The sequence below is a fragment of the Camponotus floridanus genome, unplaced genomic scaffold (genome assembly GCF_003227725.1).
Source record: "Camponotus floridanus strain SB8 unplaced genomic scaffold, Cflo_v7.5 scaffold13, whole genome shotgun sequence".
Classification (NCBI taxonomy): Eukaryota; Metazoa; Arthropoda; class Insecta; order Hymenoptera; family Formicidae; genus Camponotus; species Camponotus floridanus.
The window spans coordinates 1,718,130-1,740,358 of record NW_020229248.1 but is presented as its reverse complement, the minus strand read 5'-3'; the positions used below and the strand labels follow the sequence as shown (position 1 = coordinate 1,740,358).

General features: G+C 32.7%; 1 protein-coding gene across 4 annotated transcripts in view; it reads right to left on the bottom strand.

The window, feature by feature from the left end:
- LOC105255069 (microtubule-associated protein futsch) overlaps positions 1-20,417 on the bottom strand; it is a 65,619-nt gene extending 45,202 nt beyond the window's left edge. For 3 of the 4 annotated variants that reach the window (XM_025406043.1, XM_025406044.1, XM_025406045.1), the window contains exon 1: positions 20,039-20,417. Coding sequence is in view for 1 of the 4 variants with exons in the window: in XM_011264136.3 (XP_011262438.3) it covers positions 6,122-6,162 (41 nt within the window). In the remaining 3 variants the exon portion in view is untranslated. Of the gene's footprint in view, positions 1-6,121; positions 6,166-20,038 lie in introns of all 4 variants that reach the window. The other variant, XM_011264136.3, reaches the window with a different exon arrangement.
- Positions 20,418-22,229: the final 1,812 nt, after the last annotated feature.

The following is a 22,229-nucleotide window of genomic DNA, read 5'->3' as shown; positions in this document are numbered from 1 at the left end:
CAGATCCGAAAGAGTTAAAATCTACAATGATATGTCTTGTTCTATAAAAGACGACATCGATTTACCAAGAATCGAGCAACCGGTCTGTCCTCCGGCTGTCACCGAACCCTCGGTGGTCACCCGTTGGACCGTTATGTGGATATGAACGTATGTACTTTGGAAAACCGGTAGGATGGTTAATCGATGAGTGCAACAGCTACAGCGGCGTATCTTATAAGATCGTCGTCTCGTTTCGAGTCGACATCTCGAAATAAATAAATATTTCACTCGCGCAATCTGTGTGAAGGAAATATCGGAAAATCGGAGCACACGTTAGCTCTTCCTCTCTCCTTTTATCACGGATTTTCCCCCCTTGTGCGCGGAAGTAATATAGAAATTAATATTTTGCAACCTCATCAGCCGCGCTTCCTCTTTCATTATCATGGAGAACCTGCCGCAATGATAGATGTATTGAATCGATATCGCATGCTCATTATACCCTTAATTTATACACGATATAATGACGCATATAATTAAGACTAGACGCACACTTTAATTTGTTTTACAAACATTCTCGAATAATTAGTTCGATAAATTTTTAGCGATGCAAATAGAAGGTTACATCGAAATAAATATATTTATATAACTATTTTATATGTGTAATGATTATTATTTATATGTAATATTCAATTAGGTTCAATAATAAATAAATTAATAATGCTCTTAATATTGTATATTTATGAAAAAATCATTTCTAAATGTTGGTTTAATTTTGCGAATTAACTGCAACGCAAAGATATTTTTTTAGATTTAGAATAATTAAAAATTGTATGCGTGTTGCATTTCTATGCGTGTTGCATTTCTTTTGAAAATCGTTAAGAAAAAAATACAGGAAGACTGACTGAAACGCGATCAACGTAGCTTCCGCTGTCGACGAATGCTCGAATTCGGACTAATCGCCATAAACGGCCACGTACTTGGCTAATTGACTCGTTAATTGCTTTCGACGAACCGCCAATTCCGTCAGCGGAATACTCGAGATTGCTCATGGCGTCGAAAACCACCCTCCTCTCCCCCTCTACAGGATAGCAATTAATGAGACTTCCGAACTTGTTTACTTACAATTTCGAAGAGGAAGCAACAAAATTTAAACAAATAAATTACGTGAAATTACGTAAAAATTAGCTTTTTTCAATTATTAATCCCTCATATTATACAAGAAAACATGTATAATATATGTATGCGTATTTAAATATTTATATGTACGATCAAATCATCCTATGTTTTATATTTATTTTATTCTTTCATTATTTTATTCTCTAGAAAATTTAAATATACAAACATTCTTTATATATGCAGAGTAAATCATATATTTAATTTTATGATTTAAATTATCTTTAAGTTAAATATTTTCGATAAAAGTTTTAGAAGAGAAATATGATGTAACAGATTTATTATAACATGTTTATGATATTCCCGAGTTAAAAGTAATTGAATGATGAGGAAGATTTACGAATTCTCGTAAACTAAACTTTGTAAACTTAAAAGATTAAATCTATATTATTTTCAGTTAATTTCTAGTAAGGTTTACTTCGGTTTCAGATCATAAAAATTCAATTTAAGGCTTACAATTAGTTACAAAGATAACGGCAAAAATAAACTTGCAAAAATTGATGATCTTCTTTCACGGTTCCGCTAAGGAAAAACAATTTTCAGATTAAGAATCTATTAAAACATTTTAATATTAAAGTTTTGAGACATTATGTGTATGTGTGTGAGAGAGAGAGAGAGGAGGGATGGAGGATTTATAATTTATAAAAATATCCTTTATATCTTTCGAGGATAATTAATAAGATTACAATTATTAATTTAAGCGGACAGAAAAGTATATTGTCATTAAAAAACTCATTAATTATCAATTCTATACAATATACGCTATTGTCATGGACGCGGAATCATCTAGTGCACATCAAAATGATGCATCGTACAATTGACATTTGATATGATTGCTCGCGGAAATGTTTTGATAGCACGAAAGATCGCATGACGCTGAAGGGCTTTCTTTGTCGCATGCGAATAATGAAACATATTCAATAATTATACCACAGTTTTATATATTACTTTGAATTGTGCGGAAATCATTTTCAAATATTATTTGTATTCTTAACCATTAATATTATTTGTATCTATAAGCAAATTAAATAAAAATTCCGTTATAAGATAATTCAATAATTAAAAATACATCTTATATATTTCCTAAACATCGTGAAAAAATTATGGTAATTATTATAAAAAGATTACACCTCGCTGATTACTTTAATTTTCATATATATACATATATATTATAGCGAATAAAATCCTGGAATCATGTGCACTTTGAATCGAACTAAAATGTACGCGAGTCAAGACTCTATCGTCTATAATATATGAAAATTAAAATAATCGATAAAGTGTAATCTTTTCACAATAATTATCAAAATTAATGTATTTGTACATTATAATTTATAATTTATACTTTCAATACTCTACATATCAATAATTTTTATTATTCTAATTATGCTAATTTGCAATTAAGTGTTTCAATTCTTCATGATCTTTCGACTCACATTAGCAATTCACTACCGTCTATACCTTTCACTAACCTCAGATTATTTTTAAAACCTCGAATGTAGAAAAGACATATTCAACGTCATCTGAACATTCAGAAAGCAGTAATACAAAGCGATCGAAATAGAAGAAAGGAATTCGTTACTCTCTATTTCGAAATTCCTCGGAAGATTGTTCACGCCGAGCGAACAGCTGTTCTCTCACCAATGTCAATTGAAAAAAATCTCATTCATTTAACTTACGCATTCTTTTTACTTACGTGAACATCGAGAAATTGCAATGACAAAACGTTCTTAATATTTACACCCAATCGACTGTATTTTATTTTAATTATTAAAAATAAAATAAAACAAACAAATAAAATAAAACAAAAAAATATATTTAAAAAATCTCGTTAAGGAAATGGTTAAATTAATGTACGGGTAAAGTTTAATTTAATTATTGAAGGTTGGATAAGAAAAATCGAATAATAAATTCCTCTCTTTGTCTCTTTTGCATTTCTTTCTGTAAATCATATTTCCGACTACCGAAATTTAAGTAACAGGCTCGAGTAAACTGCAGTCGAGGCAATGCCAGAATGATGTTACATACACTATGCGATCCAATTGCACGGGATTATTTCTTTCGTGCTCGGCTGTATATGTCGAGAGCCGATGTGCGCTATTAGTACTATAGGCTACAGAGATTGTGAAAGAGAGAGAAAGAGAGAGAGACGCAACGGAATGCAAGAGGAGAGAGAAAGATTGAAGCGGAGGAGAAGGGAGTAGAAAAGCTTAGCAAGCGAAACAGAGAGAGAGAAAGAGAGAGATACGGAAATACAGCTTCTCTCGAGGCGTATGAGAGTTGATCTCAGGGCGGATTCCCACCGAAGGATCGGTCACGACTTGGAATCGCCGCCAAACATCGTAAACGCCGTCCACAAGAGCACTCCCGACGATTGGATAATGCGCGCGAATTTCGCCATTGCGTCCTCCTCCATCTCTTTCAACTTCTACTTTCGAGAGAAGAAGGTAGAAGGTCTCGCTGCACGATCATTACGTATCGCCATGTAAAACGGTAACCTATGACTCCTCGGTGAAAACGCCTTTCCACCGTTGTATGCTAAATAAGGAATAATTGGTACATTCGAATGGAACCTCTGGATCATAGAAGGGAAATGATTATTGAATAATATCATTGTATCAGATATGCTAAATCACATCTGGACCACATGATCGCGATTTATCACTTATGCTCGTGAAGGATGAATAAAATTCGTTTAAGAACAATGACGCGAGCGGTTAATAGAATGTCAAGTTTTATTTAATAAGAAAACTCAATAAGGCGAGAACGAAAGAGAGAGAGAAACTTAGAAAAATTCAATAATTAATAATTAATAATAATATAAATACATGATGTTATTTCTTTTTGATAATCCACATCCTTAACTAATATATTATCAAAATATGCTACATCAATCTTAAATAATAATCTAAATATCTTACGATTTTTATGTAATATATTCCATAATAAAAATAAAAAGGAGATATAAACGGATGAAAATAATTCGAAACTTATTATGGGAATATATCCTAGAGGAATTTCATTGCCATTAGAATTACTTATTGCTATTAAAATTCCTACTGCTATCAGATTGGATTTTATCTACGAGTACTTCAAACATTTGAACGAACATCGGATGCGTCGGACGATCTCCATTTAAGTCGGGATACGCGTGAATATGCACGAACGTAAATGCCATAAGGAAGTCATTAATCTCCTGAAACTCGCGGTGGCTATCTTCGGCCCGCGCAAAAGAACGTTACCGAGCTAAGTTGCATTCAACTGCATTTGACTGCACCTAACTGCGCTACAGCTTGCATCCGTACCAACATCCCGAAGGATGATATTCCACGCTCGTCTCGTTTCGGAGCACAAATGCACAGCAGAAATGAGATAAGATCCTATTAATGCATGACGACTACGATGCCTCGCACTGACACATAAGATATTAATAATGCCGCATCGTGAGGAGTACAAACGAAATAAACGTCACGCATACGTCTAGTTCGATGTATTATTGGGAAGCTTTACGAGAGAGAGAGAGAGAGAGAGAGACGATATTTTCAAAAATAATAGAACAAAATTATCCTTTTTTTTGTTTAATTTTTATTTAATTTTTATTTTACTCTTTACTTTTATTCTATATTTTTCTATATCTGCAAATTTTATTTTAATCTTGCCTCTTTTTTTTAATATTCTTGCTACGTATATGTACATTAACTTTATTACAAAATAGTTTTTATTACAAAAATTATTATTAATTTGTTGCTAATTTATTGCTATAATTAAATCAAAAATCGTTATCTCTGTTAAATCAAATTAAACTTTCGTAAAGTTTAGATTTTAATTAAAACGCGTGTGTAAATTTGATTAGCGTCTGAGATTGTCTGGGGAATGTTTTACGTATGCAAAAAGTGAGTTTAGCACTAACGTTTCTTTATTTTATAGGGAATGGAGGCTCTTCACGAGTTGGAATCCGCGGAGCTATAGACGACAATTACGGCGTCGGAAGTAGCGAGAACGCCAACGCTCGAAAGGTAGACGTTCGGCACGACTATCGATCGTTTCTCCGTACTCTAGTCGGTAGAATTTTGAGGTCGACGTCCTTTGCAGTATTGCACGCCGATCGATAGTGCACGACCGGCTCTTCACGGTGGTGGTGAAATACGCCTCTGTCAATTAATTTATAACGCTTGTCCATTGCAAACGGCGTAAACCCCTTAGCGATTACTTTAGCCGGTACGTTCCGGACTCAACCGCAAAATTCCCCAGGAAATATACTACGTATTTGTGGATCCGGTTAAATCCAAGTTTGATAATGATCGTCACTCGGCCGATCGATAATACGTTGACCTCCTTTCAAAGATACGACACGCCCGCCTTTCGAGACGCGTGACGTCTCGATATTATGCTCGGTAAATCAGCCTTCGAGATTACTTCGAGATCGAAATAAGTCGTGATCGAAATTACGATCTCCCGACATCAATCAATTAATATTTCGTTATTATCATTTTATATGTTTACGCGCTTTAAAAAAGATCCATCTTTTTGCTTGGTCATATAGTAAAAAAAAATTTTATTATGATTTAATCTTCGAATATATATGTGTATATATATATATATATATATATATATATATAAATTAAAATGCAAGAGAGATATTAAATAATTTAATAAAATAATTTCATAAACGTTAATTAATAAAATAATAATGAAATAAAATAATTTGCAGATATATATAGAAAAATGCAAAATAAAATTTAATGAAAATGGAAGTTAAATGAAAATAAAATAAAAAAAATAGGATAAATTTTATGCGTTATATCATTTTTGTGAAAATCGTTTCATGAAGCTTTCCAATAATACATTGCTAAATTGACCATCGATATATCCGAACGCCAATTTGGAACTAAAGCGCCATGCTCAACAAATTTTCTGTACACTTTCGCAAATTAATCGACTGCATTTTTAATTCGTTTCACATGTTGCTCACCTCGGTTTCTCGCAAAAGGGGAAAGGTCTCGAGGCAGGCATGTCCTGTGAAACAACACCACCAATCAGTAAACATCGGTGCACGTTATACTAAGAAAGACGAAAAGATTTCGCTTCTCGGACTCATCGGAATGTGGGCGTGCAATACTATATACATTATATACAACGATGATGTCCGGGAAGCGAGTCAGCCGACTGATACTCAGACTTTTCCATCTCTTTTTCTCGGCTATCTCATTTCCCTTCAAAGAGATAATTCCACTTTCACGCGCATGTATCAGCTTTGTGTTCAATATTTCAGGGACATTCCTCACAAAGATGTCATTTTTTTTATAAAAAAAGTATTTTATTCAAATCTTATCAAAAAAAGAAAGAACTTTACTTTTTGTAAAAATATTAGAATATTTATAATATTTCTAAAATTTGTTAATATTTATTATTTTTTTAAATTTTATTATATTAAGAATATTATAGAAAAATTATATTAATTGAATTTATTTTTTTAAATCATGAATATTGAAATATTAAAATATTTCTATACCTAATTCCTAAGAATAAATCTGTAATTTCTTTGTTTTTTGTAAATTTTATCACGTTGATGGTGCGATAGGTATTTTGTTCAGTATTTTTTGATAGATTCAAGGTGAATCCTCGAATGAGCTTCGACCCCGCGATCGAAAGAGAGAGATCCGGTCGAGCAACATTCAGTGGGAAAAGATCCACATAGGGATCGGTGTCGGACGATCAGGTTCGTCGGACCGGCTCTCTTGCGTAATACGGCCCTGAGCCATACTCTTACAACGGTAATGGAAGCCCGACGAGTCGGGCTTCCTCCTACGACGCCGACAAAACCCGTTCCTTCTTACAGTTTAACGATCGCGGACATACGTGTCAGAATTTATGTAGCTCGGGTGGTAGGAGAAAGAAAAGCACCTTCTGGAAAAAGAGGAGGTACATTATTCGGCTCTCATGTTAAAGCCTTGTTTCTTTTTCCGAGAATTTTTTTCTTTGTTCCTTCTCTATTTTTCAATGGGATATCGATTCTCACGGGAAATCCGCTAAAATAGCGACAAATTTACCAACAAGAAACATTTCCTACGAGATCTAACGAGATCTGAGGAGGGAAAACAGATTTCCTAAGAATATTTTCCTTGCGATCGAGATCAAGTATCGTCGAATAAAATGCCGATAATTTGAAAAAAAAAATACAGAAACTTCTTATCTGCTATAAACATTAGAAAGTATCAGAAATCGAAACTCGATATCGATTATTCCTGTCAAGACCGAGAGAAAGTCGGATCACGAAAAAAATATTCTTGTTGATTATTTTCGCGAGCAGGAAATCCGATTCATTGATTCTGAACTAATTCTTTATGAGTAAAAACAAATGAAAAGGAAAAGAGAGAGCGTGAAAAAAACAGCGTAATAAAATTCGCAAACGATACAATTTTGTTTTCAATAAATAAATCAAATTCAATAATTAAAATTGGCAAAGTTTCTCGATAATTTTTCAATTCTCTAAAAATTGTTCAAATTATTCCTGTGTTTAAATTGGATTTTTTTCAAATTAAAGTTATAAAATTAAATTACAAGCTCATGTTTTTAATTTAGAAAGTTAATACATTAAACCATCTCCACAATATTTATAACGTATAGATATAATAAACGCGAATCTACAAATCAGCGAAAATACCGTAAATAACCGCGATAACACTGAACACTGCGCTTCGTATACCACGAAGGAAATCGACAAAGTAACATTTACGAAGGAGCAAGATAGAGGGAGGCCATCGAGAGAAAGATGAAAGAGGAGAGGCGCCTTATAATGAGTCGCGTTTGCGGAGACAAGCAGAGCATGTCGGAGCGGGCCAGTGCACATCGCATTCGCGATCGCATCCGCGATCTCTCGTGATCCGTCTCTCTTTCTCTCTCTCTCTTCCTTTTTCTCCATCTCGTGCATATGTGCGCATTTTGCACACCGCGAACGAAATGCAGCCGCAACAGGCATCGCAGGATACGCGACCGGACGGGCGTACAATTCCGACTGAAATCATCGCTTTTTCGGGTTATGCGGCAGGCGATCGTGGATCCACCGTCGTTACCACCACCTGACCTCAATACCGGTTTGCCTGCGGTTATTTATAGCGTGTTATTGCGGCGGTTAGGCGATCACTGCGAAAATGATAGCGTTATTATCGCACGCAGTTGTTGCGAAGGAACCTTTTATGGCCCAAGTTGAAGATCAACGTTGATGAGAAAATTTCGGCATGAGTACCGAACAAATACCGAATAATCCGCGTACTAGATATATTTAATAGATTTATAATATATATATTTTCTTTAAATCTATAATATACATATTTTCTACATACTTATTAAATTTCTAATATATATATATATATATATATATATATATATATATATATATATAGAAGATTATATAATAAAGAGGCATTCAATTAAAAAAAAAAATGATTAAAATATATGTATACTTTTCTAAAAAATGATATATTAAATGAGATAATATACTCCTAAAAGCTTTAAATTTTTACGAAATATTTTTAAAAAAAAGTGAAAAAAAATTATGCGTTAATTTTGTCCAGGAGTATATTTCTAATGCCTTGTTAGCTAAAACGTAAAAATTGCATTTGCATATATAAAATTTGAATTTTAAAATATTTTGTCTCGTTCCTAAAATTACGATTTTGCATTTCCATCCCTATGTGATAAAACTCTCGATATAAATTATGTATAATAAACAAAAATAAAACCTATATATATTATTTTTAAAGTAATCAAGGAAGTTTATTCTAACGATTGGAGAACGTCTTGCAGAGACATCGAGAGCACTCGAAAGCACTATAATCTCATGGAGAAAATGGGCAGGGATGCAGGCATGGTAGGTGAATCGCTTTCTAAACACGGACAAACGATCTCGATTAAAGTTGAGCCATACCTCAATTTCGAGGCAAACGTAAAATCTGCTGATGTGAGATCTACGAAGACAATTCGTGTTGCTCGCGCGAAAAGCTGATTCTGCTCGCGTCACGATGAGATACGGTCGCGTTAATTGCGCGGTTAATTGCATTCTTACTTCTGCGAGAGGATGCCTTTCAGTCGCATTCCTCTTTATCTATTATCTTTTCAGTCTATTTGCCTGCGAGAGGGAAACCACTAGTCACGGTGAAAACCGGGCCGTAATTGTCAGCGGAGAATTTGGGTTAGACCGCTTGTCTGTCTCACACCTGCCGACATGTGTCGCGCCTCTGCATCTGCGTCGCGAACACTCTGACGTAAATTGACGATGACAACGTGCGCGAAATAATAACGAGCAACAATAAATGAGTTGCCAGACAGTTGTTGCGCCGATAATTCGCGTCACTAATTTTCTGAAGCCTATTTCGGAAATTTCCCAAACCCGATAAATTAAAGCGATTAAAGTAATTATAGCGCGAATAAAAAGTGATTATATAAAATAAATCAACAGAATTATAAACAGAAGGAAGAAGATCATGAATACATGTAAGAATTAAAATACATCCACTAGTAGAGACGATAACAGTAACACAAGTAATAATCTTGGAGATTCTTTTTTTCATCGTGGAGTATTAGAAAAAAAGATGTGCTCATCGAAAGGATTTTTTTTTTCATATCGAGGTCCGAAAAGTGGAGCATTCAAGCCACAGAACGCGCAACTTTTCCAGCTTCCACGGATTCCGCCGAGCGTTTCTGCCGCTATAATTACAAAACGGACACGCGTAACGAAAGATCCTAATTAGCTTAATGAAATCCGCTAATGAAATACACTCGATCCCGACGCGCCGATTCGAATCTCTACCACGTTGCCCCAGAATCGTGTAAAAAATATAGACAGGATCGGCAACATATCGCGTATAGCATTCAACATATTAATCTCCTTGTATTTGTAACTGTATTCAACTTGGTCATGCATGTTCCTTTCAAACGTGATCTCCGTGTGTATGTGTGTGTGTATGTGTGTGTGTGTGTGTGTGTGTGTGTGTATGTGTATTCTTTCTTCCATTCGAATAAATTATAAGTTGATGCGACGTATTAATTTGCAAGTGAAAATTTTAATTAAAAAGCACATTTATATGGGTATATATTATTTATATGGGTATTTATATGGGTATAATTTGATTGAATGAAACGAGAAAGTTATTCGATGCGTGAAATGCTGATTGAATGATAATGATCAAAAATATAAATTGAATTTGATCGTATATTCTGAAATAAAGTAAGATTACGGTACTAGAAGAGGCGGTTACACAACATCGAGTATTTTATTAGTAGATACTAGCTATCATAATAGCAGCACGTAATCATAACAAGTATTCGATTTTTACCCTAATTCCATTAAAACTTATTACAACGTCATGGCTGATAAATCGGAGTGAGCCTAACGCAATAAATCACATCTAGTGCGTACCAACGATCTTAATCCGTGTACGTTTGCCTATTTCTCTGTTGCGCTACAATGATATATTACTCTATTGCGAGCAGCATTGTAGAAAAAGAGAGACATCGTTTGCATTATCTCCAAGTGATCAATCCACTTGTCACGATGCATAATTTATTTGAGAAATATCCTCAATAAATATAGCCAATTTTCAGAGTAGTTATATTTAACAATTTTACTAATTATTCTTACTGTTTTTATTCTTACTCTATTCAATATGAAATATATATAATAAAAAATCAGTATGTAAAACTTAGAAAGCAAAATAAAGACAATGTAAGTAAATTTAGAATCTTTCCAACAATAAAATCTTTTTTTCTTAGTTTTATTCAATCTCTCCCTTTCTCTCTCTCAGTTCCCTTTTCATTTATTTCACTAAATAAAATCCAATCTATTTTAAAATTAGTGTTAAATAAATAATGGAATCCAGAATTAGGAAATTCCGAATCGTTCGAAAAGAAACTAGATTTATTTTAACTCGACGATTAAATAACTTAACAATGTAAAAGTATTTTGTTATTAATACATTAAAATATCTTTATTTAAAAATCCTATCTTTAAAGTATCTTTTTCTATTTTTTTAATATTACTTTATTCTTGCAAATTAATTTGCATTATCAATGTTCCTGAAATGAAACGAGCACTTGACATTTATATATCTAGTTAATATAATAAGTGTAATACAATATAATACAATAAGTAAACAAATTTAGTATCAATAAAAATTTTAGTGTCTAATTTTTTAATATTATTTCATTTTTATAAATTAAATGATGGAACAATTCATTTATATTGTAATATTATTTTTAAATTCTAATAAATTTTGATAGGTTCTTAAAACATTTAATTAATATTTAATTTTCAATCTTTGTTGTCGTGAGTTTTACGTATTATACATATTTATTTCATTACTTGGGAAAGATGATAGTTTAACTCAATCCCTTTTGCTTGAATATAAATCCAATTTTTAAAGCAATTAATTTCCGACTTAATTAGCTCCTAATTGGATTTTATTTAGCTCTGATAAAGATTTAACATCGGGGCTTTCTGCTTATATGTAGGGTGCTCGAAAACTGTTTTATTTTTACGCATTCTGGACTAAAATTCACAAAATCAAATTTATTTATTCAACATTTTAGACTTAAGATAAAAGCTTCTAAATTAATGTAAAAAAAGAAAGAAAAGTCTTTATATAAAATCCTTCAAAATTATCATTCCTTCGCATTTTCTAAATTCTAATCTCTTCCTTCCGAATGAAAATTCAATTAAATTTCAGTTTAAATCTCCATCTTTATGTTCCACAAGATGTATTACGCAGAATTAACGCGCGTAATGTCGAGACGCCTACATACAAGTACGATTTCACCGTAATTTAGTCCGTAGTCATGAATCCTTGTGACATCGAAGAAGAGGATATAAAGTGCCCGTTTACGAGGTCTTCCGTCAGTGAAAACGAAGACCGATCTCTCGAAATCCCCGGATCACGCCTAAGCCATCGTCGTATCCGGCGATTAGACGTCGCCGGAGAACTTTCTCCCATCGCGTTCGACTCGTTTGCGTGCGTATTTTACTAGATAACGAAGCCTGCGGTACCGATTGCGTGCGTTATTTTAATTTTGACTTTTGCATCACGTGAAACCTTCGTGACGTCAATCTCGAAACGACCTATTTCTGGCACTATCAAAGGCGGAATGCGCCGACAAAAGTTCAATAAATAATTTCTTATTACACAATTAAGTTCAAAGAGATATCGTAACTATGATTATTAAAATGTAACAATTCAATTATTACATTTTTAAAATTCAGTTACTCATTATTAATTAGTCATTATTTTTCGCGAGTAACAATTTTTTTCATTCTTCATGTATAAAAATTTTTGTAAAAACTGATAATAAAAGCAAAAAGTAAGAGTATAATAAAAATATTCTAAAAAGCTAATGTCATTATATAAAATTTAATATTTAATTATTTCAGTCATTATACAAAATTTAATATTTAATTATTATCAATTAAAATTAATATAATGACCATATTAACAACCAATAATAAAAAAATCAGAGCAGCGGAAGATATTTTTTATATGAAAATAATCGTGCGAACGTCTCTGTAGAGATTATTATACTAGATTGTGTTATGTTGTATAATCGAGATAATTGCACGAGAACGCATAATGCGTATAATTAAAAATTGCGACGAACAGAATAAGAAAACAATTAAGTTGTGAGATGAATAAAGAGGAAAATCTCTTCTGAGTTTACGCAAGCTGTTTCCCTGATATTATCATTGCCCTTCCGACAAGAGAAGCTACGAGAAAGTTTTTTTGACCTGCATTAATTAATGCACTAAGAAGGGATTGTGAAGTTAATAATCCAAGAAAGAAAGAAAGAAAGAATATAATACACATATAGCGTTATAAAGAAGTTAATAATAAAACTATTTTTATAAATCTATATAAAATAAAATTAAAAATTAGAGCAAAGCTTGAAAAAAATAGAGAATATAATGATAGATAAATAAAAAATATATTTTCTAAATAAAATAATAATGTATCAAACTTATATGTAAATTTTTGACCTGTAATATATAACATTTTTGATACTTAATATTTAATGTTTTATGAAATACTACAAAATATTATTTAATATTTTGATAGTTTAGATACACAATAAATCTTTGTTTCTTCATTCAACACGGATTCAAAAAATTCATTAAGCCCGTTTTTCTATTGTGACATTTGAATGATGATTCATTTTTTGATTAACATCAAAACGATCAAAATTAATCCAATTTTAATTGTTTGGCATTATATCAAAGTGAACAAAACATCATTCAAACGTCACGATAAAAAATTTTTATTCTCTATATATTTTATTCTCTTTCCTATAGTTATTTGATACATAAATCCTTTATTATTATGAAACAAATATTTAATACTTCGATATAATTCTATTCTTGGAGATCTTCTCTCTCTCTTTCTTTCTTTGTTTCTACAGTATTATGAGAATATGCTCGTTCTTTTTATAATTTAATTATTCTATAGATCCTGATCTTTACGTGTCTCAAGATATAAATTAAAATTAATAAAAAAAAAAAACAAACATGAACCAAAAAACAAACATGACAAGACTATATGTGCACGAATAGTACGCGATCATTACCATCGTCGTCGTCACTACTATCACTATTGCCATTGGCCGTACTATTGTTCTTTCTCTTTCCCTCTTTCTTTCTCCTAGAATTACCTCTAGCACAAGCAAACCCAGCGACGCGTAAGGTTAAAGACCTTATCCGCGAACCAGTTTCGATCGACGAAGTAAAGCATGTATTACCGAGACGGGGATATGCGTGTACGCGTGTATGCTTGCGTGTTTGTATAACATGGTAGATCCTTGAATCGCTTAGATTGCGAATTGCGATTACTCCTTTAGACTAAATGTTCTATTTTACGCGTGCTAATGACGTCGTTCCATGAATCTGGATACCTCCGAGGCTTCTCCTTGAGAGTGCTCGTTAAATAAATGCTATTTAAGTCAACTTGTGTCTGATAAAGACAATCGCGAAGAAATTACTCAATATCGCATTTTGGAGAAAAAAAAATATGTCAAGAGCGCTTCCGATTAAATGTAAAAAAAATATTATTTTATTCAGAAAAAAAATAAAATTCGTAACAAAAATAATTAAAATGCAATTATTTCCGTGAAACAAAATGCATAATGTATTATTTTAATAATGTTTGATGAACAAAATTCATGTTATATTGATGACACAAAACTCCGTTCGTCGCAATTGTTATAAATGTAAATTTTGCAAACTTTATTCACTGACAATTGAATACTTTCAATTGCGCGACGCTCTTTTTAAGCTGCAGGTTGTATTACAACTGCAATGTAATAACGGGTTCTTCGCTTGTTATTGAATCGCGAAAATATCGCGCGCGATGGAGACGTTAATCTTCTTAATTGCGATCGTTATCGATCAAGTGACCCACGAATTGCGCAATATTGAAGTTTGCTTGATGTTCAGGTTAGATTATTGCTGCAGAGTAAATGGAAAAAATTTGTAGTTGCGATAAAAATGTGCGTAATCAAAATTGGCGTACACTTTATCTTTATCTTCCTTTCTCTATCTGATGAAAAACAGACAGAAATGACGATAAACAACGATAACAAAGAAGACTTTTCTTTTTTCTTTTTTTGATGATGATACGAAAAATGCGTCAAATAGTGATTATTAACAATATTTTTTGTGTGTTTATCGCCTGTCGCAGCCTGCTCCGAAATCCAAACGAATACTGATTATTAAATAAAGTTTAGACATACCTGCGCGTGCTTACACGCCTGTATTTACATAAAGCTTTATGTTATCGCGGATCTAAAATACGCAGGAATCTACGTAAGCAGCGCCAGAAATCTACAAGGCAAGCAATGTGTACATATGTGCGATTAGAGTATAAATAATAAAATCCATATAGCAAATTTTACTGATTTATCAAAGATCTTACATTCTGAATTCTAAATATTGGAAGTAATGACTCACGAAAAACACTACGTAATAATTTTTATTCACCAGATCAAAGCATCATATAAATGACGACTTGTGTGAGAAGCATAAAAATTCGTAATATATCAAAGATTTATAAGATCGAAAAGATATTTATATTTTTATATAAAAATGAGCTTCTCTCTCTCTCTCTCTCTCTCTCTCTCTCTCTCTCTCTCTCTCTCTCTCTCTCTCTCTCTCTCTCTCTCTACTGAAACACAGATAAATGTGAAAATTTGCGATATTAACATTGATACAAAATATGTAGAAATAAAAATTTCTACAAATATAAAAAAAATTATTGACAGAAATTTACATGACAAAGATTTGTGAAATTAAAGATATTCACGAAAATTTAAGTATTTATATTGAAGCCAAGATCGCAAAAATTCACGATATCAAAAGAAATTCAAAATATATAAAAATAAAAACTATATAATTAAAAGGTAGTACGAATTCTAATAATAAAGATCTATGAAATTAAATACATTTACAAAATAAGCTTATTATAACACAAAAATTGATATACAATATCAATCCAAAGGATCTATGAGATTAAAAACACATTACAAAATAAGCTTATTATAACACAAAAATTGATATACAATATCAATCCAAAGGATCTATGAGATTAAAAACACATAAAAATGTGTAAAAAAAAAAGCGATAAATGCGCGAATTCGTGCGAGAGGGACTCGTGAGAGATTCAAGAAAGTGATATTAATAAAAATCTACTATACCGGAGCGTCGTAGAAAAACCTACAGTATCCAAGGCTCTTCTTAATATCCAAGATCACGATATCCGTATATTACTGACATTGCGGTATACCAAAGTTTTGCAGAGTGCTCTATTTTATAACTATTCGATTCGAAGTATCGATGGAACTCCGGCAAACGGACTTTCCATCACATTCACGACGGAATATCGTATACGTTGCTAGCGCTCGAGAGATGTGTATCCGTTCACCGACATCGATATCTGACATTTCAGCAGAGAAGCGCGTTCTGCTTTTCTCTCTCCTCGCTTTTGCAGAGTGCTCTATTTTATAACTATTCGATTCGAAGTATCGATGGAACTCCGGCAAACGGACTTTCCATCACATTCACGACGGAATATCGTATACGTTGCTAGCGCTCGAGAGATGTGTATCCGTTCACCGACATCGATATCTGACATTTCAGCAGAGAAGCGCGTTCTGCTTTTCTCTCTCCTCGCTTTATAGCGCAGGGCGCGCCTAAACCAGGTCGACGCGATATATAGAACGACTCTTCTTCGCATTTCCTGCCTGCTAATGCAACGCGCGCGTAATACTATGTAATATCGGTTTGAACGCGCCTGCCCGTGTACTTGTTTGTAAAAAAGAAAGGAGAGGAGCGAGAAGAGCGAGAAGGAGAGAGAGAGAAGGAGGAAGACGGCCATGTATTCCAACGTGCTGCGTGTTGCGTAATTCATTGTTCGGATGCAACACGACGAGAACACCCGCGCCATCCACGCCGAAGACTTAAAAGAGCCGGTTGGCTACCGCTTTCGTGTTTCATCAACGTCCGGACTTTTCGTCCCGAACGCGTTTGCCATCCCCCGCCAAGCGAAAGAGATAAAAAAAAATTATATTAAATCATCTTTCGCGAAATATTGGTCGAAGAAGCCTCTCGGTTAGAAAAACTTATAATGTATTGTATTTTTTACTCAATTTTCGTTATCTTTTTTTTTCGCGATAAATTGACTGAACCGCGCACGTCATTAAGTATATATGATAAATAAAATATATATTCTAGAATGTACATTATAAATATATTAAAATATATATTCTAATAAATAAATAAAATAAATTCTAATAAATATAAATTTTAATGTACATTATATTTTTTTCTAAACGTAATTTGTAAAATACATGAAGAAAATGCAACATTATTGCAGCTGATTGTAAATGTAAATTCGACGATGTTGCACTTTTACATACAATCTGCCTCTTTTTCTCTCTCTGATGGTCGAAATCGATTCTAAAACAATAAAAATTAACATCAAATGGTACGATTAACGACATTGTAATAACAATACTAGCGAATCGTTGATTTCGTAACGATTCATTATTATCGGTCGTAGGAGCGATTATATAAGTTTGTAACTATGCCCAGAGCGTAATATGTAATTAACGTGCCGCAATTATCGTCCTTAATGTACACATCGCGCGATCTGCCGTGTTTATGACGTTTATTCTCGTAATCGACAGTGTGCCCGTGAAATTATGCACGCGTTTATAAATATTCGCTTTCATTTCGCAATTTTCATCCTTACACAGAAAAAAAATAACTGTCAAATCAAAACTTATATACTTAAACTAACGCGTTCATTGTTTCGTGTATACGCAACAATTTATAATCTTCTTGGAAGAATTTAATAATTTTAAATTTCAACAATATTATAATTTTCTTTTAATATTGTAATTGTCGCATCAAGAATATATAATTATTTATTTTACTTTAAGAAAATTATAACCTTTGGCTTAAAAATGTTATTTTCTCTCTAACATTGTTTTCAATCAAATTAAATCTTAAATAATAAAAATATATTTTTCTTGATTGAAGTATATAAAATCGCTTCATTCAAGCAAGCAATTATTCAAGCAATATTTTTCTTTTGCAATATAATCTCATTTCAAGATTTTCATGTTAAAACTAAATATATTTTCAAAACAAGAATGTCCTTTTTTTCTGTGTACAATCGATATTACACGCGCGCTTGTTCTTTAGAATTGCAAACGTCACAAGCGTTACGTTTATTTTTTTAATCGACATCGATGTAAAAACATTTCGCGCATTTATAACTCGACAGTGTCGAGGCAAAATTATGCATATCGGTGCAGATATAATTCCTCGTGTTCGTGTAACGAATGCGAACATTTTCGCAAAACATAGGTCGCCTGTGACGAATTAACTTTATCGTTGGCATGATTTTAATGGCCTCGTTACATTCGAAACAGCGCAATCCTGTCAGTCGATCCTGTAAAACATTTCGCCAACGCGATTGACGAGGCATATTTCTATAACGCGTGTTTTGTAAACACGAGCTACGTCGATTGGCCTGGCTACGCAATCTCGAAAATCATTGAAACCGAAGAATTGAATTACCATCGGCGTAGATGTATCAATAAACGGGAATAATAAACCGATTGCTTTATGTTTCGGCGAAAAATAACTCGGGCAGCGAAAGATAATAATAGCGGAAGAAAAATAAAGGCGCGAGAAAACGCGCTGGCTATGTTTAATTCAAATTACTCGAGTATACTTTGCAAAGTTAAACCGAGATCAAGCCTGGCGAAACGAAATTTAACTTGCAAAGCTGCTGTCTAACTTTGCATACATCTTGAAAGATTTTATACATCGTAGAAACACGAGCGAGAGAGAAATCCGTTTCGTGAAGGCTCGATTCAACAAAAAATTCCGCGAAGCAACGAGATGATAAAAAATGCGAGCGATGTGTTTGTTTTTTTCCTAAGCTCCGCTCTATTGAAGGAATACGTAAAAATGTCAAAATTATGATTTAATAAATATATTGATAAAGAATATATCGCAGTTGTATAATTCACAATTACGCACGTGCTTTCGACAATTATGTGGAATAAATGAAATAGAGAATAAACGGAATGTGAATCAATGGTGGGAGGAATTCCTGCGTTGATTGTATCTTACAATTAATCTTTTAACTCATAATTTTCTACATATCTTATTTAGTCGGGAAATTAAATAGATATTCAGGAGATTAGATAGTCGTGAAATTAGAGACATATATATATATATATATATATATATATATATATATATTGAATCTAATAACCCTACAAAATATTTCTTGTGTTTCTCACCGTTAATTTTTAGGTATTCACATTCATTCTAATTAAGACGAGTGCAATTGAATTTATATTTTGCGAGCTCTTATCTTACCCGGAATGCGATATGTATATTTGTTTAAGAAATATTTGATTTTTATAAAAAATAAAAAAGGTAAATTTAAAAATTGAAAAAGAGAAAAATTAAAAATATCTAGCATATATTTGTATTTTACGATTCTCTTCAATAAATTGAAGATAAATGTTTTTTGAAATGAAAAAAAAAATTTCCAAAGTTGAATTAAATTTAAAAAAAAAATAATAAATCATCTGCTTTTTCTGTTTAAATTTGAAAATACAGCAGAAAAGATCTTTCAATTTAAAAACCTATTGCCTAGACAGGTAGAACTGGCAAGCTATTGAAATATCAAAGATTATGGCAAACATATGTCTTTCGATTTTCACCGAAACGGACTCTAGCCTATCTTGGAGAGATTTAAGGCTGATCTATTGTATAATATGCTTTTTGTTTGCTGTTTTTTTTTCCTGCCTTGTCTTTTTTTTCTGTGCATTAAAATCGTTTTTTATTATATGTTTCTTGTCTCTTCCGAAGTTCAAGTTTCATCTCGAGTGACAGAAAACAAAGAAACATAAAATAGGATACGAAGAGACAAAAAGGTAATAGGCGAGAAGTAAGCAACAAAAGAGCGACTACACCGTAGATGTAGAGCAACTGCACCCTTAACATTCGTTTCGGTGTAAATTTGCGACAATTCAATGAATTTCTTACGCGAGTCGAAATTATGGAGATTGAATTTAATCGATTACACGATCGAAAATGGAAAGGGGATTGCATTCGCGATTTAACAAACGTGGCAGGATCCGCGATAAACAAGCCGGGCACGATTTGAGGCATCGGCCGTCACGAGTCGTTGCACTTTTCCATGGCCAACAGGTGGTGGCCGCTTCGAGAGCGAGAAAACGCGACCGAAAGGGACTCGAAAAGTGCGAGAACGCGCGCGCAAGCATACCATATATACGCAAAAACACGTGTGTGCAAAATAAATGTACATACCTCGAAAATTTTCGGAGAATGCGACGAGATGCTCCTCGAAGATGCGTGGAAAGCGTCCTTCTCCTCCCTCCTCTCTCTCGCGAGCAGCGTCACTCCAAATCAGAGAACTTCCTTTGAGAGAATTCGAAGCACAAAACGTTTCACACGATACGTATATATGCATATACGTAATACGTATACACTACACGACGATCAACACGCGCGAACCTGTCGCGTCGCGACGCGCGACTGTTGCGGACGTTTCGTGTGCGTGAAAAACGGGACGAGACGCGTTCCGCGGCGGCGCAACACGAAGCACGGAGAGCGAACGATGACGAAACAGCAGCGACGCGACGCGACGCGACGTACGTATGCGGGAGCGGGACAGAGGTGACGCACCACACGCGCGCTCGGCGGTCGCGGAGCGAATGACGGCGGACGCAGCCGACACTGGCCGACCTCCCACCACCTCGGCCGGTAAAGAAGACATCCGCGCGTGCTCCCGCACTTACCGATCTATTGCTCGCTGTCGGTAATCGCGTTAGCGACATTATTACTAATAAGGAGCAAATATACGTACATAAATACAAAATCGCATAATTAAATATTAAATAAAAAAGAAAAATGTTTGAGATTTAAAATTCTCCCCATTCGATAAGTACAATTATGTGACATTGTTTTTCTATCCGTTTCTTTCCTAAAAAAATATTCATTATAAATCCTAAGATTTTTCTTTCGTCTTTTTCTTTATAAAAATATGCAAAAATATTCACAAAATTGCAACAATTATCTCTTAATAGTAAATTAATTTCGTAAATATTCAATAAAGTAATCATCAATTTTTTAAAAACTCATATAGTTTATATATTTAAATATGTAGACTTATCGTCCTGATCGCACATAACATTCTTTTTTTGTAATAAAAATATACATATTACAACGTCATAAATGTAAAATATAATTGTGGTAACGCTTGAGCGAGTGATTTAAAAAATACCATATAAATCATACACAATCAGACCACAAATATCTTTGAAGGATTTCTAGAAGAATATATCAACTTTTTTTCCAAGTTCGATGAAATGTATTTAACATAAAAGATGTAAGAATAAGAATCTCTCTCTTTGTAACAATTATTGATACATTATTGTGTGATTGCCCTGAATCTCAAATATTCCATGCATTTTGTATTCTACGCAATGTGCAATACTATACATAAATTCAATCTGAAATATTAATTATAGCTATGAGAACGTAGATTTCCAGACATATTTTCCTAAGAACATATTGTATAATTTCATCATTTCATTTGATTCGATAACTAATATTTTTAAGACTACACAATATCATTAATTATAAAAATAAAATTGTGCTATTTGCATATATACATGCGCGTGTATCCATGTATATACATACATATATATACATTTATAGTATATACAGTTTACAGGTAAAAATGATTCGAGATTAATGACAAATATTTTCTCATATATCGTCTTCTTTTACGATTATATTGCTATATTTCTATTATATTAGATAATAAAAGTGCAATAAATATATACATTGCAGTGTCAAATAATAATCAAAATTCAATGGTAAATATTTCGTAATATTAATAATTAAAATGTAACTTGTAAAATGGCAATATATATTTAAGATTACTCTTATTTCAACAATTTTTACAAGATCGTACTCAAGGCATGCAATTTCTATAGTCATTATATAAGACTAGTTTTTGATAAAAGATAGAGAATCTATGTACTGTGTATAATATAATCTGATATTGTTTTATAACCCTGTTATTGCAATAAGTGACTATTTCTGTAATACATTTTATAAACACTTTTAATCACCTTTGTAAAGTCCTTCATAGATTGCATCGCATGATATGATAAAAAAATATTACATATCAGTTCATCTAAAAGATTAAAAATAAAATAATAAGACAAGTAATACTACAGATTTAGTTATTCGTTGTACAATGATTAATAAAAATTTCAAAAACTGAAAATTTATTTAATTCTTCAGATTCAAGTCGAATGTGATTTAAAGTTATTTTTAAACTTTTCGATTATTTAACTATTTGAAAATTTCGAATTCAATAATGAAAATATCTTGTACACATTATAACTCTATGTGTAAAATAAACCTAACACATAGAATATAATTGTACCAAATTATAAGATATAATTTTTTTAATAATTTTTAGCGT